The sequence below is a fragment of the Monodelphis domestica genome, chromosome 5 (genome assembly GCF_027887165.1).
Source record: "Monodelphis domestica isolate mMonDom1 chromosome 5, mMonDom1.pri, whole genome shotgun sequence".
NCBI lineage: Eukaryota > Metazoa > Chordata > Mammalia > Didelphimorphia > Didelphidae > Monodelphis > Monodelphis domestica.
The window spans coordinates 63,247,457-63,274,804 of NC_077231.1; the positions used below are offsets into that span (position 1 = coordinate 63,247,457).

The 27,348-nt window shown below is 36.7% G+C and overlaps 1 protein-coding gene across 3 annotated transcripts in view; it reads left to right on the top strand.

Moving 5' to 3' along the window:
- TMTC2 (transmembrane O-mannosyltransferase targeting cadherins 2) overlaps positions 1–27,348 on the top strand; it is a 557,542-nt gene that overhangs the window by 368,145 nt on the left and 162,049 nt on the right. For all 3 annotated transcript variants that reach the window (XM_007503110.3, XM_001364263.4, XM_056798579.1), the window contains one exon: positions 17,129–17,250. In XM_007503110.3, coding sequence (XP_007503172.2) covers positions 17,129–17,250 — 122 coding nt within the window. The remainder of the gene's footprint in view (positions 1–17,128; positions 17,251–27,348) is intronic.

The following is a 27,348-nucleotide window of genomic DNA, read 5'->3' on the forward strand; positions in this document are numbered from 1 at the left end:
TTTATCTAGAACATGATCTGACACAGTTCTTTGATGAGTGTTTTTCCACCATGGAGATGTAACCAGGCTTCAGTTATTGTTTCAGTTTGATCAGACCTCCTTTCTCACTCCTATCCTGTAGAGACTTCACATATCTTTCAATTCATTGTTGTGGGTCTTCTCTCCACCTCTGTCAATCACAGCCCCTTATAGCTTTAAAGATTGTGGTCCTCAGATTCCTCATCGTGGTAGTAATGTATTGTTGAGCTCCTTGACACTTAGCTGTACTGCTCCTCAGACAATTGCTGCACAGCCCATCAGCCAGCTCATATTTGAAGCCTGTCTAGCTGGGGAGGACCTGAAGACACTACACATTATCACCACTGGCATGCTCTGTAGTCTACTATACCACAGTATGGCAATGCAGTAGATTTATGTGGAGATAAAGGTACTTTGCTGCTGGTGCTCTGTTGTGGTGGAATCGTCTTAGTCTCTTCTGACTCTTTGTGACCTCATTTAGGGTTTTCTTGGCAAAGATACAAGAATGGTTGCCATTTTCTTGTCCAGTTCATTTTGTCCAGCAGATGAAAAATGGAGGCAAGAAAAATTAAGTAACTTGCCCAGTGTCTGAGGTCAGATTTGAACTCGGGAAGAGGAGTCTCCCTGACTGCAGACTTGGTACCATCCATCATATTACCTGCCTGCTAATGTTCACCCTAGACCAATTAATGAAGAAAGAGTGAGTCAAGAGTGATGTTTGTATTCCCTTCTTAAACTCAAAAATTGTATTATCTGTACATTAATTTCAAATAATTGCCAATAGAAACTGCATAACTTTCAGGTTTTAATTGTAATCCAATGACCATTTACTTACTGATACCATCAGTTACTGATGCAGACATTTACTATCTATCTTTGCTTGCTTCTATAGTGCTCTACATACTCTTTTATATCAGTTCTTGCTAACACTCACTTGAGTCTCCTAAAAGAAGACTTCCTACCATCCATCTGCCAAGCCAATTATTTTATTTTTGACCTAAAACTCTTCTTAGACCCACTTCCCACTTCCCACATCTCCAATAGCTCAGGATGACCTAGATGTTTTGCTTAAATTCAGTCCCCTGAGCTTCGGACCCTTTTACTGTTCTTGTCAGGCTTTCCTGATTTTTCCCTAATGCTAGTACTCTTCTTTAAAGGGGGAAAACAACTCACCTTGTGTTTATGTTATTAAATTTTGCACATATTTTTATATTCACATGATCTTTTCCCCTGACAGAATAAATACAAGCAGAGGGACAGAAACTGTTTCATTATATATCTTCACCTCCTTAGAACTTAGAATAGTGCCTGGCACCCAACAGACACTTAAAAAGTCTTGTTGACTCTTAAAAATTACTTGGATCAATTATTTATATTTGTTCCTTGGGTCACTGGAATTGTCTTCATTGAGCAACATCCATCCTCTCAATTGAGCATCTTTTCCAAAACTTTAGGCTGTCCCAGGATTTTCTTCTTGATAGTTATGGTCAGCTGGTCAACATTTTAGTGATAAAAACAATGAGTGTGATACTTGACCAGAGAGAAGTTCACTGATATTTAAAGGACCGATACCTGCTATTAGTGAAGAGGAAGAATATTGTCACCTGGATCAATTGACTCTCAATCTGAAGTCCATTCAACATAGTGAAGGTCAGAACAACGACCAAGTGTTTTCCGAGGTGAATAATGATGTCATTGGTAGAGCTATTTGGAGTCACTTGATCCTTTTTACCATCTTTCTTAACTTCCCCACTGAGTTAAATTTTTAAAAAATTTATTTTATTTTTAAAAATATTTTTCCATATCTATACAATTCATTTTCTTTCCCTCTCCTTTTTGCTATACCCTCCCAGAGGCGACAAGCAATTCCACTGGGTTATATGGATGTTGTGATACCTATTTCCATATTATTCATTTTTGCAGTAGAGCAATCTTTTAAAACCCAAATTCCAAAATCATATGCCCATATAAAAAGTGACAAATCATTTGTTTTTCTTCTGTTTCTGCTCCCACAGTTCTTTCTCTTGATGAGGATAGCTTTCTCTCATGAGTCCCTCAGAATTGTCCTGAATCATTGCATTGCTGCCAGCAGTAATGTACATTGCTTTGGATAATTCCACAATGCACTGAGTTCAATTTCTTTAGTTCTAATTGTCACAATGAGTCTACTGATGGAGAATGCTAGCAAGTGTTTAACAATCAGCTCTCTACAGGAATTTGGGTACTCACAGCACAAAAATCTGCATTAACATTTTTAGCATTACTTTTTCAAGTGATTAACAATAAACAAACAGAACATAAAGCTATGATTTATAGCATTTGATGATTTCTAAGGTATAAATGCTCATAATAAACATTTTACAAATCCGTTCTTTTCAGTGTAGCTCCAGTACACCTCCACTGTGGCCATGCCATTTTCTTTTAGCAAACAGTGGGAGTTAATTGGCGACACTTTTTTCTGTGTCTTCACTACCCTGGCTTCTCCCTGGACTTGTTTTTAGACATGAGCTTAGCCTGCTGATGAGAACATATTCTTTTCTGTCCTCTTTCTTCTTGCTCACTGAAAGCAGCATGTAATCTTCTTCAGGTTTCTAAAAGATTTTGCTATGTACTATAGGGAATTTATGTAGGAGCTTCAAATAACAATGGAAAATTTTCCAGGTTTACAGAAGAATTATCAGCATGGTGTAATGGGAAGAACATTGAAATTATAGTCCAGAAGTCTGGAATTTGGCCTCATCTTTCATATATATTAATTGCAGGACTCTGAACTTCTCTGAACATTATTTTCTTCATGTATAAATTAGGGAAAAGAACTGTTGTGAAGAATTGTGTAATAGAAAGGGGAACTATTTATTACTTAATGACATTCAGAAGTCCTTTATTTAAGTACCTATTACATTAAAATAAATACCTTAGGGGCAGCGAGGGAGTTCAGTGGATACAGCCAGAACTGGAGACAGGAGGTCCTAGGTTCAAATCTAGTCTCAGATACTTCCTAGCTTCGTGACCCTTAGCAAGTCACCTAACCCCAGTTGCCTAGCCTTTATCACTCCTGCCTTGGGACTGATGTTAAGTCTAAGACAAAAGGTAAGGGCTTAAAGATAAATGAATAAGGGGACAGCTGGGGAGCTCAGTATATTAATAGCCTAGAGATGTAGCAGTTTAGAAACAGGAGGTCCTGCCATCAAATGTGGCCTCAGACACTTCCTAGCTGGGTGACCCTGGGCAAGTCACTTAACCCTCCTTGCCTAGCCCTTACTGCTCTTCTGCCTTGGGACCAATACACAGTATTGCTTCTAAAATGAAAGATAAGAGTTTTAACAAATGAATAAATAAACTTGAGTTTTTAGAAAGTTTAAATAAAAACATACTGGATCTCTGCCTGCATAACACTTATATTTTAGTAGGAGAGATTGGTATAGACACAAATAAAAATATGTATGTACTTATGTATATTTATGGATAGCAACTATTATATGTGTATCTACATAATTATCAGACTTGTAATTTCACTGTAATAGAAAACTCCCAGAGGAAAAATTCCCTCCAACGATACTGGTTGTCACTTTTCTCTGTGATTTATACTGTAAGAGGATTATCCAAAGCACGAAGAGATTAAGTGATTTGATCTGGGTTATAGCTAATACATGTTAGAAACTGGTCTTAAATTCTGGTCTTTCTGGCTTCAGGTCCATTTCTCAGCACACTACTCTCAGGTTTTCTCTTTCTGTGGTTAATAGTAACATAAAGAGCTAAGGCACATACTATTTTAGAAGTTCATAAGACATGGACAAATAAACATCTGGGACAGAAAAGGTTATTATTGGCATGGCAAGTTAGGGAATGTTTTCTTGAAGAGATGCTGTTTTGAGTTGGGTTTTATATTATGCATAGAAATTAAAGGAAGCATAGGAAAGATGGAGAGATTAACAGGTTAGTCTAGACGTTTGTTGTTGTTATTCTTCAATCATGTCTTACTCTTTGTGCCCACATTTGGAGTTTTCTTGGCAAAGACACTGGAATGGTTTGCCATTTATTTTTTTCTAAATCATTTTACAAATGAGGAAACTGAGGCAACAGGGTTAAGTGACTTGCCTAGTGTCACACAGCCAGTAAATGTCTAAGGCTAGATTTGAACTCGGGCCTTTCTGATTCAAGATCCACTATTCTATCTATCCACTGCACCATTCAGCTACCACTAGTCTAGGGATAGGATGCTGAATAAACAGAGGTATAAGTAGAGATGGGAAAATGCATGATATCTTCAGGAGATAGTAAGAATGACAGTGTGAATACTAATTTATAATTTTTGAAGGTTTTTTGAGGAAAAGTAGGATGAGGTTGAAAATATAGACTAGTGCCAAGTAATAGAAAGTCTAGAATGACATTTTCAATTTCTTCTTCAGTTTAAGGGCTGTTTCTAAAAGGTGCCTGGATTGCAAAAGGTAAGGGGTCCAGCCCTCGGAAGATTACCCTGTTCTCTATAAGAAATAGTCAGAAGCTTCACATTATTTTTAGAGTCAAGTAAATTCCCCCTTAAATCATATGTACGTAAACAAAGATATCCACTTTTCCCTAAATTAATCCTTGTTCATACTGTTGAAATTACCTTCAAACATGGACCTCTTTAGCCCTATATATACACTTTAAAATTAAATACAAACTCATCTTTCAAACTGAACGAGTTCCTTTTTTTAACCCAAAGGAAGTACTAAATCCCTTATATGTGGTAACTCAGCATGAAGATTTTAGGGAATTTATCCAAATTGAACTCAGAAATGATCAAGAGGTCCAATCCTCTCCTCCTGGGGACCCATATATATGTCAGTTGCCATTTTAAGCTTCTAATTAGTTCAAAACATAAATCCACCATTTACCTTCCTATCCCTGTCTCCCCCATTAGAGTTTTAACACATATACCATTTGTACTGAGGCTTACACATGACATGTGCCTTTGGCCAGGCTGTCCCTTATGCTGGTAATGCCCTCAATTCTCACTTACTATTTTTAGAATCCATTCTATTCTTTCCATCTCAGATTAAGCATCACCTTCTACATGAAACCTTTCCTGATCTCCAAGTTTAGTGTTCTTCTCTCTATTTTCTTTCCTTTTGAAAATTTTTTCCAGCTTACAATTTTCATTAATCATTTTTTCTGACATTTTGCTCATTCTCTTCCCAAATGATCTTTTTACAACATTTTATTTGGTTTGTATCTTGTGAATATATTATATTGTGAATACTTATAAATTCACTTCAGCTGTACAATTCAGCAAATACTGGTAAAATACATGATACCATTATGGGCAGCCAGCTTCCTCTATCATCCTCAGACTTCAAAATATTATATAAAATATGCTTGTTTAAAAATGATTAATGCATTTGTTTATTATATTCAAGTTCTCAGATATCTTCTTCACTTCCTCCCCTCCTTGCGCTAAAGAAGGCATCATTTGACAGAACAATATATTTAAAGCTACAACTTACTTATTTCTATTCATCAGTTCTTTCTCTGGATGTGGACATATTCAAGTTTTCAAATGACATTTCTATTGCTGTATATAATGTTCTCTTGACTCTGCTCATTTCACCCTCCATAATTCTATGTACTTGTTTCATGTTTGTTTGTCCTCTGCTCATCATTTCTTATGGCACAGTAGTCTCCTTCACAATTTATGCCACAACTTTTTAGCCATTCCCCAGTTGATGTACTGGTTAATGAAATCAATGGTTCATATTCCTATGAGCTAATTCCCATCTCTTTGAAGTTCTGGCTTGACTGAGATAGGTGGCCATAACTTAATTAGCAGTATTTTGGTATTAGAGGAATGCCATTTAGGAAGCTAAATGTTGGATTCTGAATTATTAATGCAAATTTTCTTTTTTAAAATTTTATGTAATTGATTAATTAAGAAAAAATTTCCATGGTTACATGATTCATGTTCTTTTTCTCCCCTTCTTCCATCCCCCTCCAGTAGCTGACATGCAATTCCACTGGGTTTCACATGTGTTATTGATCAAGAGCTATTTCTACATTATTGATATTTGTACTAGGATGATCTTTTAGAGTCTACATCCCCAATCATATCCCCATCAACTCAAGTGATCAAGTAGTTGTTTTTTTTTTCCATGTTTCTGCTTCCACAGTTCTTCCTCTGGATGTGGATAGCGTGCAAAATTTCTTTTGTCCCTGTTCCCTCCATTGAGAGTTTATTATTTGGTGTTACATAAGAGATTGCTTGGAATATTTATGCAGCATGAAGATCATGATAATGTCTTGATCTGTTTCTAGCTAATTAATAGAATGAAATAGCTAGGCGGTTCAATGGATGCAGGGCTGGACCTGAAGTTAGGAACTCCTGAATTAAAATCATGTCTCAGAAAATCTGTATCTGAGTGATCCTGGGAAACTCACAGAACCTCTCTATACCTGAGTTTCCTGATCATCAACATGGCACCTAATTCCCAGAGTGGTTCTGAGGATGGAAAAAAAAAGTTTGTAAAGCAATTTGCAAACCTTAAAGCACTCTATAAATTCTAGATTTTATTGGATTAAGAGTCAGCCCTGAACATCCCTCTTTAGATTGAGTCTAATAAGGAGAGATTTCAGAGGAATAAAAGTCAAATCTTATACTATAGTTTGAAAGATTGGCTATACAATAAAAGATTGAATGGAAAAGCATTTGTTGTTTCTTATGTGCCTGGCACTATGCTAATAGGAAGGTGTGTCTCTACAGAAGTTTGTCTGAAAAAAAAAGAAAAAAAATAACTTGCAGTGACCTGCAAGTTCATTCTGAGTCAACATTTTGGTATTTACTCAAAGGAAGTGCCTGTGGGCAATTTATTATATGGAAGCAATCATCAGAAGTTCACCACAGTGATAGAAGGAAATGTTTTTAAATTTATAATGTTGACTCAGGGTTAGAAAGGAAAAACAAAGCATGGATGAGAGAGGGGGACAAATAGAAAGCATTTGTATGTAAATAATCTTTAAGAAATTTGAATAGTACTTTCAAATTCTTAAAGGAAGTTTAGGGAAAGCGTGGACTTGGGTTTGATCTAAAGGGCTAGACCCCACAGGAACTATGGTAATAAGCCTTGGATGACAACTTAATTAATGACAAATTCAAAGATATGATGAATGACAAGAGACATTTCATCTTTTTAACAATGAAAAGACCATCTCAGGGACAAAAACATGCATAAAGGATGTGAAATGCTGTTCATTGGAGTAAATAACTAGACCAAGAAAGAATTTGAAGACCATATTAGAAGGTGCTCAAGAGCTCTTACAAAATAAGAAATGCATCAAACACATCAACAAAATATCCACTAGAAAGAAAATAGGAGAGGGGGCTACTAAGTGACTTAATGGATAGAGAACCAGGCTTAGAGATGGGAGGTTCTTGGTTCAACTCTGGCCTCAGACTTTTGGCAAGTCATTTAGCCCCCCATTACCTGGCCCTTACTGTTCTCCTCCAATACTTAGTGTTGATTCTAAGACCAAAGGTAAGGAAGAAAGTAGGCGAGATTGCATGCTTTACCAGGTAGCAATGTTGGATTTGGATTTGAGGAGACATGAGTTCAGATTCCACCTTCCACATCTAGAGCTGTGTGACTATAGGAAAGTCATTTATCCTTGGACCATTTGTTTCCCACTCTGTAAAATGGGAATAACAATACCTCTACAGCTTGTTTGAATTTTTTAAGACTCAAATAAATTAATGGATAAGATAGTACTTAAAAAAAATAAGAAAAATGAAACTTAAAGTATTATATAAAAATTATTTTACTAGTTAGAGTAGGTCATAGAATTAAAGCTAGAAGGTACCTTCAGAATCATTAACAACCTCATAATTTTAAAGTCAAGAAACGTAACAAGGAGAGATTAAAAGATTTGCCAGGGATCATTTAATTACTAAGTTTCTGAGATGGAATTTCAACCCAGGATTTTCCTAACTCCAAGTCCAGTGCCCTAAGTTTGCTCATTTGCTAAGATGTTACATGTATATATTTTATTCCATATTACTATATTATATATTTATTTTATCTTATATATGTATGCATTTTATTTATATGTTAGATATTTCACTATACAGCATGATATAATGGGGAGAAAATGGATGTGGGGTCCATAGACACTAGTTCAAGTTCTGGTTCAGCTACAGATTGATATCCAGAAAAGGGGCAAAGAGGATTTTGCTGAAGTTTCACCATATTTAGAAAGGGAGAGCTTACTTTCTTCGGGTACCACCATTCCTATATCTCACCTTGAAGGTATTCACTGGCCTGTGCCCTGACAGGCTATAAAATCTCCCCTAGACTATTCTGTGGATTCCATTGCTTCAGCTCCCTTCAAGGCTCTCTCTCACCTATCCCTTCTCTCTTCCCAAAACACAAATGCACCAATACTCACACTGCCCAATGCACAACTTCATACCTTCAACCTATAATAGCTTTTGCACAAATTGAACTAATCCACACTCCTCAGTTCTTTACTGTGTCATCAGAACTTTCAACTTCTCCCTCCTCATTTGCAAAATGAGGTGACAAGATGAGTTAACCTTAAGTCTGTTCCCCAAATGGCAAAAAAACCAGAAAGACACCAAGATATTTTCCCAATAAAATTCTTATTTCCTACAAGATTTAGTTAATATACCACCTCCTATATGAAGCCTTCCCTGGTTTCCCCAATTATTATTAGTCTCTTTTCCTAAAATATCTCAACTTTTTCACCTATATGTATGTATATAGATATGTGTATATAGATGAATGCATCTGTATTACAAATAATCTTTTATATGTAATATATAGATATGCATGCATATATGTGTATATGTGTGCATATAGATCATGCATATTTCTTTCTGACTTTCCAAATATAATGCAATCTCCTTGAAAGTTGTATTTGTTTACTGTTTTATTTGAGTTCATATATATTTTTGCCTGACATAGTACATATTTAATAAATGTTGATTAATTCATTGATTGATTTAAAATGGTCTCCATCACCTTTATCTGCAAGGGCATGTCTTTCTTCACTGACTGCTTATGTATAGAACACTTTGGAAGAAGATAAAGAATTTTTACAAAATGATCCTTGACCTTCTGGAATTTAAGATATACCAGGTAGATAAGAAACAGATTTAGAAAGAAAGAAAAAGGTGTGAAAGAAGGTAGGATATGAGTACCAAATGGGTGTTAAAGTAAATAAGTGTTAAAGGGGTTTAGAGAAAAGAGACTCTCTCTGGTTAGGATAGTCAGGGAAACATCCATAGAGAAGGCAGATTTCCATTTAGGTCTCAGAGAATGGGCAGGGTTTTGAAAGGCACAGAGAGGCAGGGAAGGAGCGATGGAGGGCACTCTAAGCCATAAGAAATGCTCTGCAGAGAGGTGCTAGATTCAATATTGGCAAATGCACAGGCACCGCACCGTAGCTCAGTCTGTCTCATCCTGGATCCCTGTATCACATCACTGCAATGAGTTCAGTTGACACTTGCTCAGAGCTAGGATACTGAATCATCAGTAAATCCAACATCCTTCCCATAAGGAGGTGGCCTTTGCCTGGATTATTCAGACCACAGGCTTTTTGTGGGATAGAAAAATAACAAAATTATCTGTATCATGTCTTAAATTTTGTCTTATATCTGCCTGAAGCTAAATGTAAGCTTTAGATTCATCTTGCCTGTGAATGGTTCAGAAACAAATCTGAGGGCTGAACTTGATCAATTGAGAATCTAGAAACATTTTTTCTTTCTTATGAAAAAACAAAACAAACCCAAACCAAAACCTCAGTTCTACTAGTCTATGCAAAGAAAGGACAAATGATTACAATTTGCTTCTTTTTTTCCTAGATACTATAGCTTGCCACATACCTACCTTTGTGTGTTGTTATTGTTGGGTTTTTGTTTTATTTTTTATTGTTGTTGTTGTTTTAAACCCTTACCTTCCATCTTGGAATCAATACTGTATATTGGTTCCAAGTTAGAAGAGTGGTAAGGGATAGGCAAAGGGGGTTAAGTGACTTTCCCAGGGTCCCACAGCTAGAAATTGTCTGAAGGCAGATTTGAACTTAGGACCTCCCATCTCCAGGTTTGACTCTTAATCCACTGAGCTACCCAGCTGCCCCCCTCCCTTTGTTTATTATCCATTAAGAAAAAATAATTGTCCTTTGAGGATAGATGACCTTACCAAATCCCTGGATATATTTCCTTTTCTTTTCATTGTGAAATTACAATCTTTCCAGCCATCCTCCCCACCGCTCTCTGACAAGTTCCCTTTGTGATATTTTTATATTTTTATTATCTTTTAAGGTTAAGGGATTGCACTTGGTGTAATGTTTCCCCTGATGCGTATTGAATGTGTGGCAATGTTACTTAACCTTAAGTTAAAGGAGCACCATGCTAGTCTCTAAGACCAAAAATCACAAAGATTAGTTGATCTTTTAGAGAAGGATTTTCCTTATGGGGAATCCCCAATGCTGCTCAAATCACGGATAGTGATCTCTAAACTGTCTTATTCAGAAATGAAAGACAGCCAATAAGCAAAGCCTTGAGGATTCCATTAGTAATTCTTTTGAATACTTATTTGATGTGTTCTTGATTTTTGGTAACAAAATTGTTAGTACAAACCTCCAAAGCACCTTGTGGTTTACAAAATGCCTCCTAACAATTTTGTGAGGCAATTCATGAAAGTATTACTACTCCCTCTCCCATTAAAAGGAGAGGGTGGAATCACCTTGGAGCTTGGAGTATGTACGTGATTTATTCATGGTCACTCAACAAATAAGAGAACCAAGACTTCCCCCAGATCTCTTGAACATAGCTCCATTGCTCATTCCATGGCACCATGTTCCCTCTTGATACTCGAGTTTGCTTCCCTTTCTAGAATTTCTATTTTACAATCCTAATATACTCTGAAAGCAAGATCAAGTTGTCCAACCATATTCCACCCATAGCTATTGATGTTTGTAGTTATGTTTTCAGATTTTATAATTTTGTTAGCATAGAACATTTTGTGCCTACAGCTCTTGATTTAAGGAATAAAGTATCATATGCAGTACACCTCATAGACTGAGCTTTCCCTTGTAAGAATCAGTTTGGGTATATTTTATATAAAAAAGTTATTTTTAAGGGCTAGCCATCTGCTGTTGCTCTTTCATCTTCTTCTACCTCGATATGTATGACTAAGTAAATTAAAACTGAGGCAAATTGCCATTCTGCTTTTAACCCTACAAGCCATGGAAGAGAGAGGAATTTGCTAACTTACATGCAAATCTGCAAATGAGTTGGAGAAGTGTATATCAAACATGTCTTAGAAAAGCTCCTGTTTATTCTAAGAACTGATTTGTTTTATACTTTCCATATGTTCCAGTAGAACTATGATTTCATCATTGTAAGTATTTCCTCCAGGGATTCAACCAACAACCCATCAATGATGGAAAGTATATCCAACTCTTTTCCAAATCTCCCTATAATTTTTTCTCCAGTTATTGTTATTATTATTGTTATAATTATTAAATATAGAAAATATAGGGTGAATTTATGTGGTGAAATTATACTTTTTACATCTAATAATATCACACATTCATATGGCTGTTTAAGGTTTTCAAAAAACAGTTTAAACACATGATCTCATTTTATAGTTAGTGTTCCTTTCAGTTTTATAGATGAATGAATTAATGAGTCAATGAATGAATGTGTATCATTTACTTCTGGTCTCGCTCTCCCAGAGGCAGGCCTGTCTGCCTGTCAAGTTCTAGGGTATCCTGAAGGCTTTGTGGTGTCTCTCCTCACTGCTATCAGCACAAGCCCACTGGTTGTGTTTGTACCACTGTTAAATGCCAGTGACTGTTGGCCCCATTCCATTTAATCCCTTAATAGTGATTAGTTGTTGTTGTTTTTTAATTCTTACCTTATGTCTTAGAATTGATACTAAATATTGGTAAAAGGCTGAAGAGTGGTAAGGGCTAGGTAATGGGGGTTAAGTGACTTGCCCAGGGTCACACAGCTAGGAAGTGTCTCAGTCCAGATTTGAACCCAGGACTTTCCATCTCCAGGCTCGGTCACTATCCACCAAGCCATCAACTGTTCCTAGTGATTAGGTTTTACTGAGGAATATTTACTTTGCAAATGTTACAAGCATAGGGGTACAAACATCCCCCCCCCCAATACAACAATGGAGGCATACTCTACACATTACCTCTGTATCCTCATCTCAGTCTATTAGGAGAGTAGATTAACTCTTAGCTTGGTTCCTACATGACACTGAACCCATCGAGTTCAAGTTGTGGAGTCTCCTCCCAAAGGTGACTCCATATTCCTCAGAACATAGGGATACACTGTGGCTCTAAAACCCAGGCTCTGGAATGCCAGAACACAAGGTTCCTTCCTGACCTTTCCAGAGTCACCAGATTGGAGGCTCTATTACCAACACCTAAAGCAAAAAGGAAGTAAATAAATAAATGCAGAGCCCAAAGATTAAGTCCCTTTCACAGCACTACCTGGCTTTAGAGAAAAGGCTTCAGGATCTCCCTGCTTATGGCATTGCCTCTTAGGAGAGCCTGATTCAAAGAGTCAATGAGATTCCCCAAGAGTGGAGCTCAAGAGAATTAGATGAAGATAAGAGGCCAAAGGTGATTCAGAAGGTGTTTTAGGCCTTTTTTGAAGATTCCTTGATTTCCCAGTAGGCAGCTGTTTGAAAATAACCAAAAAGAAAAAAAGAAAAAAAAGAAAAAAGAAAAGGAGAGAAAAGCTTCACTACAGTAGCATAAAGAGACTAAAGCTTAGCAGACTGGAATGAGCTACATAATATTCATACATATGCTAGTATCTCTCCAACTTATTCCCCCCAAATTTTTAAATTTTGAAAATTTTATTTAATTAATTAATTTAGAATATTTTTCCATGTTTACATGATTCATGTTCTCTCCACCCCTCCTGTAGCTGATGCACAATTCCACTGGGTTTTACATATTATTGACATTTGCACCAGGGTGATTGTTTAGAATCTACATCCCCATTCATATCCCCATCAACCTATGTGATCAAGCAGTTGTTTTTCTTCTGTGTTTCTACTCTCACAGTTCTTCCTCTAGATGTGGATAGTGTTCTTTTTCATAGGTCCCTCAGAATTGCCCTGGGTCATTGCATTGCTGCTAATAGAGGAATCGGTTACATTTGATTGTGCCACAGTGTATCCATCTCTGTGTACAATGTTCTCCTGGTTCTGCTCCTCTCACTCTGCATCAATTCCTGGAGGTCATTCCAGTTCACATGGAATTCCTCTAGTTCATTATCCCTTCCAGCACAATAGTATTCCATCACCAACAGATACCACAATTTGTTCAGCTATTCCCTAATTGAAGGGCATCCCCTCATTCTCCAATTTTTTGTCACCACAAAGAACATAGGTATATTATTCCCATTTTTTGACATTTATATAGTCTTCACGTTTCAACTCTTTTGGGAACAGACTCTTTGCCGATTCTACATTCATTCATTAAACATTTCTTAAAAGATGTTTATGTGCCAAGCATTGTGCTAAGAGCTATCTGTGTGAAGAGACAATATCGAAGGTGCTCTGATGATGTATCAAACCCATTTATGAATGAAAAAACAATTTTTAGTCTATATTAGGTATGAAGAACTGCACTTAGCAGTGGGGATATAAATATAAATGCAACAAGAGTCATAGTCCCAAAGGAATATCCATTCCAATGTGGGGGATAATGTAGCCAGAATATTGTTACCATGGAGGAAATCTTTGGTTTGGAAAGGTGCTAGGGTGGTATTTTTGGGTCACGAAGGAGTGGAATAATAGAGCCCTTCCAAGAACAATGGCAATATTGATCTACTCTAGGCTCCAGAAATAAGCTAGGTGGCACAGGAGACAGAATGCTAGTTCAGGAGTCAGGAAGAACTTCCTACGAAACCATCCATACACACTTTTTATCAGTAGGACCCTGAACAAGTCCCTTCACCCTATTTGTTTCAGTTTCTTCTTCTATAAAATGAGCTGGAGAAGGAAATGACAAACCACTGAAGTATCTCTTGCCAAGAGAACTTCTAAGAGGGGTCACAAAGAGTTGGACACAACTGAAAAATAACTGAATAATAAGCAGATGAGGGGTAGAGAAGAGGTATAGTATTTGAGACTTCTGAGCCTCTGTGGAAAAGACAAGGGCTAAGAAGAAATGAAAACATATGACAAAGGCCTACCTAAAATAGTGGGTCAGGTGAGACATTTACTAATCAAGGTAGTGGGACTACAGCCTGAAAGTTCTGGAAATGAATGAATTTCAACCAGTAGGGAGCTTTGGAGAGGTTAAAGTAACTTATCCATTATTCTATATCTAATAACAGATTTGAACATTGATCTCTTGTTACTTCAAAACCAATAACATTTTTTCCTTATACCATACTGCCTCTTGAATATTCAAAATATCTTTGAAATACTACATGATATTACATAGTTTTCTTTCTGGGTTGTTTTGAGATTTGAGGTCAATGATGGATAACTAGATCTCTGGAGGGGACAAAGATTTGGATTTATTGCTCATACTATATGAAATATTCTAGTTTAACCAGATTAATGATCAGAAATCTAAGCATAAGAGAAAATCATTAAAAAACTGGAAAAAACAAAGAATATTTATGTATTTCTAGTTTGGAAAAAAGAAATATATTTAGTATTGAAAGAATAACTCATATAAAACAAAACTGATAGGTTTGAATGTGCTAAATAGAATGATTTTGCACAAAAAAAGATGGATATGAATCTATTAATTTTCTCATGTTCAATAAGACATATTATCAAACCTTTCAGGTTTTTTTCATCTTAGGTATGTTGCTAATTAATGAGTTGCACACCAGTACTAACTGAAGTAAATGGGCCAGAGAGTAGGCAGTTAGCAAAGGTGACTCTCTACCTAATAATCAATCATATATTGTATCAGTGAGAATTTCATTAGTTTAGAAGCACTGGTTTCATGTTATTAGGTAAAATAATACAGTGAGATTTTTTTTCTTTTTAGGCATTATAAATCTATCTAGTATAACTTTAAAAATCCAATCTTTTTTTTTTCTGTTCATCTTCTGCTACATACCATCCATGAATACTGGTAACATAGAATAAAATATGTTTTTTGATTTTTGAAAAATTAAATAAGAGAAAATTATATTAAATTGAAACATTTTATAAAATCATAAAAATCGGAGTCATAGCCAGTCAAAGGGATGCTATAAAAAGGGTACCAAATTAGTGTCAGGGGGCAGCAAATTTTCTTTACTATTCCCATTTGACTTTGGTTAACACAATTCTCCTCTGTGGGCTTTTGTTTCTCCTTCTCTAAGGAGAGATTGTGAGTGCCTGTCATGATCTCAAAAGTCTCTTCCAACTCTAATCCTGATGGTTGTGCGTTTGTAGGGGTCCTATAAGATTTCAAACTTAAAAAGTTAAAAGACAAAAAAAATACATGTATCAACTCTACTATCATGGATAGCTTTAACTGTTCATCTGCATTATGGCACATAGATTTTATTTAATGAGCTAGTGCGTAGCAGTGACTGGTCATGAATGGTTTCATTAAGTAAAAGTATGATTTTAGATGGAGTAGAAAATATTTCTCCCTGCTAAATACAGTGTATAAATTATGTCCAATATCAGTTCAATGGATACAGAGTTGACTGTGAAATGATAGAAATATGTACACACAAATAAATAGATTTATTACTAGAAGGGAACGTCTAGTCCAATCCACCACATTTTTCAGATGGAGAAACTGAGGCCCAGAGAGAGAAGGCATTTACTCAAAGTCACACAGCTGATAGAGTGGCAAAGCCGGAATGTTCTTAGCTATTCTTTAAGACATTATCATCTTATGTGCTAGAGTCAAATGGAGTGGTTTATAGTTTATCTATGATATGAATGGATGTTATTTTTAAAAATAAAAAAATCCGTAACATCTGTTACATTTTACACCTAATTTTTGACATCAATCTTCATGTTTTTATTCTCTTGGGACAGTCTTGTTTGTTCATACTTTTGGCAATCTTGTTTTCTTTTCTACTGTTTTCATTCTTTTATGAGGTAATATGCCTCATCTTACCACCCTATTCCATAACACTTAATAAATAAACTTGTTCTCTTAACTGGTGTTACCCTGGACTTCCATTCCGCATAAGATCAAAGTCAGATATTAGCTTGTTAAGACAGTTACTGGTCTCTTTGTTAATATAATTGCTTAATAATAATAATAATTGCAAAGCATAGTACTTTGCAAATATTCATGCAGTATATAAATGTTAGCTTTTATTTTTGTTAGTATTAATTAACATTATACCTGGCAAATATATGTACTTAAGGAATACTGATTCTTTCTTTTTTAACATTACTGACATTCTTAAATATTCTCACTCTCTGTCTCTCTGTCTCTGATTCTCTCTTTGTCTCTCTGACTCTGTCTCTCTCGCTCTCTCTCGCTCTCTCTCTCTCTCTCTCTCTTTCTCTCTCTGTCTCTCTCTCTCTTAACTTCCCTTTATTAGAGAAAGAAACAGGCATCCCTTGTAGCAAAGATTTGCATACACACACACACACACACATAGTTCAGCAAAACTAATCAGCATATCAGTAGCATCTGATAGCATGTTCAATATTTCATTCCCATGTTCCCCCACCTCTGAAAAGACATCTCAATTCCTAACAGGGACTAAACTAGGTCATTCATTGCAATAACATAGTGTTCATCTTTTTTTTTCCTTTGTTCATTCTCTTTATCAAATGTTTCCAGTTAATATATTAAGTATCTCTAATAACCCAACAGGGAGGGTGCCATTTTTAAGCCTTGCTATGGACACCCAAATGCCTCGTCTTAGCTGGAGCCTATCTTAAGTGTGTTTTATTTTTCCCCATTCCACTTGGTGCCTAATAAAAAAAAAATTACAATTTCACTGGTAATCAATGAAAACTTGTGGAGTGAATGATTTCCTCTTCCAAATGACTGGGAATGGACTATTAAGTGGTAAGAATAATGGTAAGGAATAGCCTCAGCAGTAGTATCTTGTGACTTTTATCTTGTATCTTGTGACTTTTAATGTATTTTTTTCCAGGTGAAGCCTACCTGAGGCTAAGCAAACTACCAGAGGCAGAACATTGGTATGTGGAATCCTTGAGATCTAAGACTGACCATATCCCTGCTCATCTCACCTATGGGAAACTCTTGGCTTTGACAGTGAGTATCCAGCATCCCCATTAGGCACAAATTCGAGCTCTTAGCATGAAACTGTATTGAGAAATTCTGAGTGGCTTTCCCATGTCTGGTCTGGAGAGGTAGCTCATGACTCCAGCATTCCATTATGAGTGTTGGCACATTATTCATTATGTAGTCTTCCAGGATGGACCTAGGCACTACCATAACTGTGGCTGCCTTACAGATGAATACTGTGACTTACAAGAGGAATCTGGCACGAGTGTATAGATGATTCAGAGCAACCTTAAATTATCCTGGAGTGGAGTTAGAAGGAAGGCTTTGGTTTTTTTTTGTGTGTCAGTACATCAAGGGGATGCTAACCTTGAAGAAGCTTGATGGAAGTATGGGAAAAAGAATCTGGCTTATTCATGGAATAACCTCAATAGCATTTACTTGAAAATGATATTTTAAAGACCAGCATTGGCTGAAATTTCATTGATGATCATCTGAGCTTTTATATTCTTCTTCATCTTCTAAATTAATTAGTCTTTCTTTTGGTGAGGTTTGCAATGAATTCTTGCTAGTAAGCAATTGAACCTAATGGATATCAGTGAAGTACTCAATGCATACAAGGTATTTAGGATGTGAGAGATGGACCATAATGAATGATAGTCATACAATATTTTAAGATTTGCAAAGCAATAAGGAAAACTTTTGTGAATGCAGTGACACATGAGCTGGGCCTATAAGGAGGATAAGTATCTCAACATGTGTGGAAGGATAAATGTGGGTTCAAGCTATTATCTTTTGGGGGGAGATGGGAAGGGAATAAGCATTTATTTAGAGCTCATGATTTGGCAGAGTTATTCAAAGCATTTATAAATCTTATCTCATTTGATCCTCATCTAACCTTGTAAGATAGGTGCTATTAATCCCTTTTTATAGTTAAGCAAACAGAGGCAAAGAGTAGTTAAGTGACTTGCCCACAATAAAACAGCCAGTAAATGTTTGAAGTCAGATGTGAATTAAGGTCTTCCTAATTCCAAATTCAGCATTCTCTCTACTGTACCGAAATGACTCATTGGTCTTTTTAATTTCTTTAAATTATCTGCTATAATCCTTAGATATCTGTGAATTTGGGGTGTCATTTTAGACTTTGGAATAACTAATCATTGATATTTCATTTGCATACATTTTGGTGATCAACAAAATATGTTAGCAAATATATTTATTCCAGGTCTTAAGGTTAAGCATGGTAGTGATTTCTCTTCAAAGAGTTTGTCTTTGACAAACCCATGACAAAAACAATTTTGTTTTTTACTTTTGTTACCTCCAGTGATTTTGGTCTCATAGGGATGATTCAGACAGCTTCAGATCTGAAAATGAGTACATGGAATTCTTGCCAGTACCATTCCATTGTTGAAATGTTTTTAAGTGGAATATAGATTGAGGTGGAATTTTTATATTTTCAATTGGATTGATAAAGTGCCATCTGCAAATTTCTCTCAAAAGGCATATTGTAGGTTTTCAAATCTCTTATTTCATGATGTCCAGTAGACAAAGAAGATTATCTTGAGAAGAAAAATCAAGAGTGTTCACACATATGTAATATGCAAAAGTCTCAACTTTGACAAATACTCTGGATGCAGGATTCCCAAGAGCTGGTATTTCTGTTCTTGAAGCTTTTTATTTTATGTTTCCTGCATCTAAGACATAATTTGGAAAGACTGCTTTATTCTTTTTCTTTTTTCAGGAAGAATTATTTACGAGACTCAGAAGTTTTATTTTACTGCAACATATGTAGGGGAAGGAAGGGCTCTGCATATTACAATCCAAATTTTAATTTTTTCCCCCAATGCCACTTAGGACTCTTTTTATAGTTTCCAACTTGCTGATTAGATGAAATATAAACCCTATCATGGGGTGGTTTAGATTCACAGTGTGAAAATCCCACAACCATCTTTAACAGATTTCTTTCTAAATTATGAGGATTGGCAAATTCTTTGATCCCCAAGGACTGCCTGGTCTCATTTTGGATTTCTTTATTTGATAGCATGCCATTGATTCAGCATGAGATTGGCAAAGTGAAAAATGCCACACATTTTGACTTCCGAGTACTCTAAATGTAAAACAGTATATAAAAAAAACAAAAAAAACAATTGGCTATTAGTCTCAGCAGAAGGCACAATTTTACTTAGAGTGGAGACTGGTGTTTTTAATTCTAGAAATGCTTATCTCAAACTACTTTTCATCAAGCATGAGAGAATAAATACATATAGGAGTGACTTCATCTCTGTTATACTTATTCTGAGTATGACTATATCGATTTAGGGTATCATGTCAAAATTATATTAAAATAGAATTGTAATCAAATATAATGTTAGAACTGAAAGGGGCCTTAGAGTTCATATAATCAGTTTTTATTTGAGAAATTAAAGCCCAGAGTGAGTTCTAAATTACTCAAGGTTGATCTAGGCAAGAACAGACCCAGCACTGGAAAGTAAATGCCCTGATTTCTAGTAGAGAAATTCATCATTTCATCTAAGTCCAAATCGAGAAATAATGTTTTCATATAAAATGTATTTGTTTTCATTACATTTAGTTTATTGGTTAATCCTGTGCCCAACTAATGGAATTAAGATCTCTCTCTCTCTCTCTCTCTCTCTCTCTCTCTCTCTCTCTCTCTCTCTCTCTCTCTCTCTCTCTCTCTCTCTCTCTATCTCTCTCTGTCTCTTTCTTCCTTTTCTCCCTTCCTTCCCTCCCCTCTCTCTCTCTCTCCTTCCTTCCCTACCTTTCCCCCCTCTCTATCCCTCCCTCATTCCCTCCTGTTTTTCCTCTCTTTCTCTTTATATACATATATAATCATGTATTTAAGAATTTAAAAAATATTTCCTGATTATGCCTAAAAGATTTGTCTAAATTATTAAGCCTCAGGACATTTTAAAAAGTTTTTTCTTATACTTGGGGTTTTCCAAAATATCTTTCATCACCTTTGTATGTCAAGGATATATGATGTAGGAATTCCTATGATTAAAGTATGCATAAAGTAATTGTAATGACCCAACACTATGAAAAACAATTTATACATATAGTGTGTGTGTTTGTATAAATAAAACCAAATAATGAAAGTGAGTTGAATAAGATATCATTTAGATACATGTACATGCATCTTATTGGATATACTCTTAATAATTAGGTATTATGAAAATTATCAGAAATGTTCATTTAAATGATGATGGAGAAATTTCATTGTTTTTACCCATTGTTTTGAGGAGCTGCTACTTTTTTTTTTTTAAATATATTTTATTTGATCATTTCCAAGCATTAGTCGTTAAAGACATAGATCATTTTCTTTTCCTCCCCCCCACCCCCATAGCCGACGCGTAAGTCCACTGGGCATTAGATGTTTTCTTGATTTGAACCCATTGCTTTGTTGATAGTATTTGCATTAGAGTGTTCATTTAAAGTCTATCCTCTGTCATGTCCCCTCAACCTCTGTATTCAGGCAGTTGCTTTTTCTCGGTGTTTCCACTCCCATAGTTTATCCTTTGCTTATGAATGGTGTTTTTTTTCATCTGGATCCCTGAAAGTTGTTCAGGGACATTACACCGCCCCTAATGGAGAAGTCCATTACGTTCGATTATACCACAGTGTATTAGTCTCTGTGTACAATGTTCTCCTGGTTCTGCTCCTCTCGCTCTGCATCACTTCCTGGAGGTTGTTCCAGTCTCCATGGAACTTCTCCACTTTATTATTCCTTTGAGCACAATAGTATTCCATCACCAACATATACCACAGTTTGTTCAGCCATTCCCCAATTGATGGGCATCCCCTCGTTTTCCAGTTTTGGGCCACCACAAAGAACGCAGCTATGAATATTTTTGTACAAGTCTTTGTGTCCATTATCTCTTTGGGGTACAGACCCAGCAGTGCTATGGCTGGGTCAAAGGGTAGATATTCTTTTGTCGCCCTTTGGGCATAGTTCCAAATTGCCCTCCAGAATGGTTGGATCAGTTCACAACTCCACCAGCAATGAATTAATGTCCCTACTTTGCCACATCCCCTCCAGCATTCATTACTTTCCTTTGCTGTTATGTTAGCCAATCTGCTAGGTGTGAGGTGATACCTCAGAGTTGTTTTGATTTGCATCTCTCTGATTATAAGAGATGTAGAGCACTTCTTCATGTGCTTGTTAATAGTTTTGATTTCTTTATCTGAGAACTGCCTATCCATTTCCCTTGCCCATTTATCAATTGGAGAATGGCTTGATTTTTTGTACAATTGATTTAGCTCATTATAAATATGAGTAATTAAACCTTTGTCAGAGGTTTCTATGAAGATTTTTTCCCAATTTGTTGTTTCCCTTCTGATTTTAGTTATATTGGTTTTGTTTGTACAAAAGCTTTTTAGTTTAATGTAGTCAAAATTATTTATTTTACATTTTGTGATTCTTTCTATATCTTGCTTGGTTTTAAAGCCTTTCCCCTCCCAAAGGTCTGACATGTATACTATTCTGTGTTTACCCAATTTACTTATGGTTTCCTTCTTTATGTTTAAGTCACTCACCCATTTTGAATTTATCTTGGTGTAGGGTGTGAGGTGCTGATCTATTCCTAGTCTCTCCCACACTGTCTTCCAATTTTCCCAGCAATTTTTATCGAATAGTGGATTTTTGTCCCAAAAGCTGGGATCTTTGGGTTTATCGTATACTGTCTTGCTGAGGTCGTTTTCCCCCAGTCTATTCCACTGATCTTCCTTTCTGTTTCTTAGCCAGTACCAAATTGTTTTGATGACTGCAGCTTTGTAATATAGTTTGAGGTCTGGGACTGCAAGGCCCCCATCATATGTGTTTTTTTTCATTATTTCCCTGGATATCCTTGATCTTTTGTTCTTCCAAATGAACTTTGTTATGGTTTTTTCTAAATCAGTGAAGAAGTATTTTGGTAGTTCAATGGGTATGGCACTAAATAGATAAATAAGTTTGGGTAGGATGGTCATTTTTATTATATTGGCTCGTCCTATCCATGAGCAGTTAATGTTTTTCCAATTGTTCAAGTCTAGTTTTAGTTGTGTGGCGAGTGTTTTGTAGTTGTGTTCATATAGTTCCTGTGTTTGTCTTGGGAGATAGATTCCTAGGTATTTTATTTTGTCTAAGGTGATTTTGAATGGGATTTCTCTTTCTAGTTCTTGCTGCTGAGTTGTGTTGGAGATATATAGAAAAGCTGATGATTTATGTGGGTTTATTTTGTATCCTGCAACTTTGCTAAAGTTGTTGATTATTTCAATTAGCTTTTTGGTTGAATCTCTAGGATTCTTTAAGTAGACCATCATGTCATCCGCAAAGAGTGATAACTTGGTCTCCTCCTTGCCTATTCTGATGCCTTCAATTTCTTTATCTTCTCTAATTGCTACTGCTAGTGTTTCTAGTACAATGTCAAATAGTAGAGGTGATAATGGGCATCCTTGTTTCACTCCTGATCTTATTGGGAATGCATCTAGTTTATCCCCATTGCAGATGATATTAGCTGTTGGTTTTAGATATATACTGTTTATTATTTTTAGGAATGACCCTTCTATTCCTATGCTTTCTAGTGTTTTTAATAGGAATGGGTGTTGTATTTTATCAAAGGCTTTTTCTGCATCTATTGAGATAATCATGTGGTTCTTGCTAGTTTGCTTGTTGATGTGGTCAATTATGTGGATGGTTTTCCTAATGTTGAACCAGCCCTGCATCCCTGGTATGAATCCTACTTGATCATGGTGAATGATCCTTCTGATCACTTGCTGGAGTCTTTTTGCTAGTATCCTATTTAAAATTTTTGCATCTATATTCATTAGGGAGATTGGTCTATAGTTTTCTTTCTCTGTTTTTGACCTGCCTGGTTTTGGAATCAGTACCATGTTTGTGTCGTAAAAGGAGTTTGGTAGAACTCCCTCTTTGCTTATTATGTCAAATAGTTTGTATAGTATTGGGGTTAACTGTTCTCTGAATGTTTGATAGAATTCACAGGTGAATCCATCAGGCCCTGGGGATTTTTTCTTAGGAAGTTCTTTGATGGCTTGATGGATTTCAATTTCTGATATGGGATTATTTAAGAATTCTATTTCCTCTTCTGTTAGTCTAGGCAGTTTGTATTTTTGTATATATTCATCCATTTCTCCTAAATTGGTGTATTTATTGCCATATAATTGGGCAAAGTAATTTCTAATGATTGCCTTAATTTCCTCCTCATTGGAGGTGCTGTCCCCCTTTTCATCTTTAATGCTGTGAATTTGCTTTTCTTCCTTCCTTTTTTTAATTAGATTGACCAGTACTTTGTCTATTTTGTTTGTTTTTTCAAAGTACCAGCTTCTTGTCTTATTTATTAAATCAATAGTTCTATCACTTTCGATTTTATTAATTTCTCCCTTAATTTTTAGGATTTCTATTTTGGTTTTCTGCTGGGGGTTTTTAATTTGATCGCTTTCGAGTTTTTTCAATTGCATTTCCAATTGATTGATCTCTGCTCTCCCTTGTTTGTTAATATGAGCTTTCAGGGATATGAATTTGCCTCTGATTACCGCTTTGGCTGCATCCCAAAAGGTTTGAAAGGATGTTTCGCCATTGTCATTTTCCTTGATGAAATTATTAATTGTTTCTATGATTTCTTCTTTAGCTAAACGGTTTTGGAGTATCATATTGTTTAATTTCCAATTGGTTTTAGATTTGGTTTTCCATGTACCATTGCTAATCATTATTTTTATTGCCTTGTGATCTGAGAAGGCTGCATTCATTATTTCTGCTTTTTTGCATTTGTGTGCTATGTTTCTGTGACCTAATGTATGGTCAATTTTTGTGAATGTGCCATGTGGTGCTGAGAAGAAGGTGTATTCCTTTTTATCCCTATTTATTTTTCTCCATATGTCTATTAATTCTAATTTTTCTAAGATTTCATTCACTTCTTTTACCTCTTTCTTATTTATTTTTTGATTTGATTTATCTAAATTTGATAATGGTTGGTTTAAGTCTCCCACTAGTATGGTTTTATTGTCTATTTCTTCCTTCAATTCTCCTAGTTTCTCCATTAGAAATTTGGGTGCTATATTATTTGGTGCATACATGTTGATTAATGATATTTCCTCATTGTCTAGAGTCCCTTTTAACAAAATATAATTACCTTCCCTATCCCTTTTGATCAGGTCTATTTTTGCATTGGCTTTATCAGATATCATGATTACCACTCCTGCCTTCTTTCTATCAGTTGAGGCCCAGAAGGTCTTACTCCATCCTTTAATTCTGACCTTGTGGGTGTCAACCCGCCTCATGTGTGTTTCTTGAAGACAACATATGGTAGGGTTTTGGATTCTAATCCATTCTGCTATTCGTCTACGTTTTATGGGTGAGTTCATCCCATTCACGTTCAAAGTTATGATTGTCATTTGTGGACTCCCTGGCATTTTGATTGCCTTCCCTAATTCTAACCTTTTCTTCTTCGGCTCTACCTTTTAGTCCAGTGATTTACTTTGAATCAGTCCCCCTTGTCCCCTCCCTTGATGTTTCCCTTTTTAGTCCCTCCCTTTTTGTTCCCTCCCCCTCCCCCCTCTCTTTCCCTCCCTTTTTGTTCTCCCTCTCCCCCTCCCCCCCTTGGTTTTCCCTTCTCCTTACCCTTGTTGGGTAAGATAGAATTCAAGATCCCAATGGATCTGGATGTTTTTCCCTCTCAGAGTTGATTTCCCTGAGATTGAGGTTTAAGTAAACCCCCCCCCCCCTCTCTTCCTCTCCTTCTTATAGGAGTTTTCTTCCCCTCCCCTTCCCCTGTGAATCTTTGTGTGAGAACCATTATTCTATTTGGTCTTTCTTTACCCCCTATTTATACATTACATTTTCCCCACATATTAGTATACATAGGTTGATATAAATATAGTCCTTATAGAAGAGAGTTTGAGTAAAAGAAGATAACATTTTTCCCCTTTCCTTAATATTTACCTTTTCAGGTATTCCTTGCTCTTTGATTTTCGGTATCAAACTTTCCACAGAGCTCTGGTCTTTTCTTTGCAAAAAGTTGGAAGTCTTCTATTTTGTTGAATGCCCATACTTTCCCTTGGAAGTATATAGTCAGTTTTGCTGGGTAGCTGATTCTTGGTTGGAGACCCAGCTCTCTTGCCTTTCTGAAGATCATGTTCCATGCCTTACGATCATTCAGCGTAGAACTTGCAAGGTCTTGTGTGACCCTGATTGGCATTCCTTTATATCTAAATTGTCTTTTTCTGGCTTCCTGTAGGATTTTTTCTTTTGTTTGATAGCTTTGGAATTTGGCAATTACATTCCTGGGAGTTGTCTTTTGGGGGTTTAGTGTAGAAGGTGTTCTGTGAGCTCTGTCAGTGGATGTATTGCCCCCTTGTTCTAGAATCTCTGGGCAATTTTCTTTGATTATATCTTGTATCACCATGTCCAGTTTGGTGTTTATTTCTGGCTTTTCTGGGAGTCCAATTATTCTTAAATTTTCTCTTCTCCCCCTGTTTTCCAGATCTATCACCTTGTCGGTGAGATATTTTATGTTCTCTTCTAATTTCTTGGTGTTTTGGCTTTGCTTTATTAGTTCTTGCTTTAAAGCCTGGTTTTCTTTTACAGTTTGGTCAAACTGGTTTTGTAGATGCGTGAATTTCTTTTGCATCATTTCCCACTTTTCCTCCCAGAGGGCTTCCATCTTTTTGGTCCTTTCTGATTCAAATTCTTCATGGGTTTGTGGAGAGTTTCTATTTCCTTTGGAAGATTTTGGAGAATTTTCTTGTATATCTTCTTCTATCTGCTCTGTATTTTGTATTTTGGCTCCATAGAATGTGTCCAGAGTCGCCCCTTTCTTCTTATTTTTCTTGGTATTTTGGGGCTTCTGTGCTTCTGTGGAGTTTGTCATCTCTGAATGTGGAGGATTAGCTTTTCTTATCTCTGGTGATCCGAGGCTTTAGTCCTGGGCAGATGTTGGTTCTATGAGCGTTCCCTGGGTTAAACTGAATATGCCTCACTGGAACTGGAATGGAAGGGTCGGACCACGAGGCCACACTCTCCCCCTGGCTCGATTTCCGGAAGTTGCCTTCAGAATCCCTGGCCGTGAGGCTGTTTCGTCGGCCTGCGGGGGGATGGGCTGCCGCTTCCCCAAGCTCCGAGAGCACAGACTTTCACTGAGACTTGGATAGCAGGATCCAGCCCGTGAGGCTGTCTTGCCCGCCCTGAGGGTTGCTGTTGTTTTGACCAGCTCTCTGCAGCGGAAGCCCCAGGCAGTAACTTTCACCCGGACCGACCAGCTCTCTGCAGCGGAGGCCCCAGGCAGTAACTTTCACCCGGACCTACCGGCTCTTTGACCGACCGGCTCTTTGCAGCGGAAGCCCCAGGCAGTAACTTTCACCCGGACTGGGACTTGGGTAGAAGACCCTGAGGGTTGTTGTTCCTCAGACCCTGCTCTCTGAGCCCGGCGCGGCTGCCGCTTCCGGGAGCCTTGGACTCTGCGCTCCTACCCCTGAGGTCCGAGGGATCTCGGGTTCTGGCTTTTAAGGGGAGCCGTACCTTTTGAACCGGGTCCAGGTCCAGGAGGAGGGTTCCCAGGGTCTGTGCTGTTGATCGTTTTGAGTTTCGGCGCCTTAGGAGCTTCTAGTTTGAGATCGGTCGGGAAGGGTTTTCCGGAGATCTGAACTTCAGCTTTCTCTAAGCCGCCATCTTAACCGGAAGCCGAGGAGCTGCTACTTTTAAATTATGCAAGTTTATCTCACTGAGCAAAAACTTTCAAATTAAAAGAGAGAGGTCATGGTCTTATAGCTCTGTCCCATTGTATTTTCATTTGGATATATTACCTAGTCCCATAGGACATATTTATACCCAAGGCTTTAAGTCTTCTTTGAATTCTTTGAATTCCTGAACCTGTAAACCAACCTCCATCCAATACAGCCTGATGCATCCTGAACAGCCATTGAAAACATTAACCATAACTTGAGGTTGAATTTGCGTACTGAAAACTGTGGTCTTTTTCTCATGAATATTGTTACCTAATCTTGGTGCCACAAATTAAAAATGGGTAACATTACAAAGGGAGGTGGAGATGGAGAATAACAGGATATGGTTTCCATTTTACTGGAGGGGGAAAGAGAATAAATATTTATCTTACTACA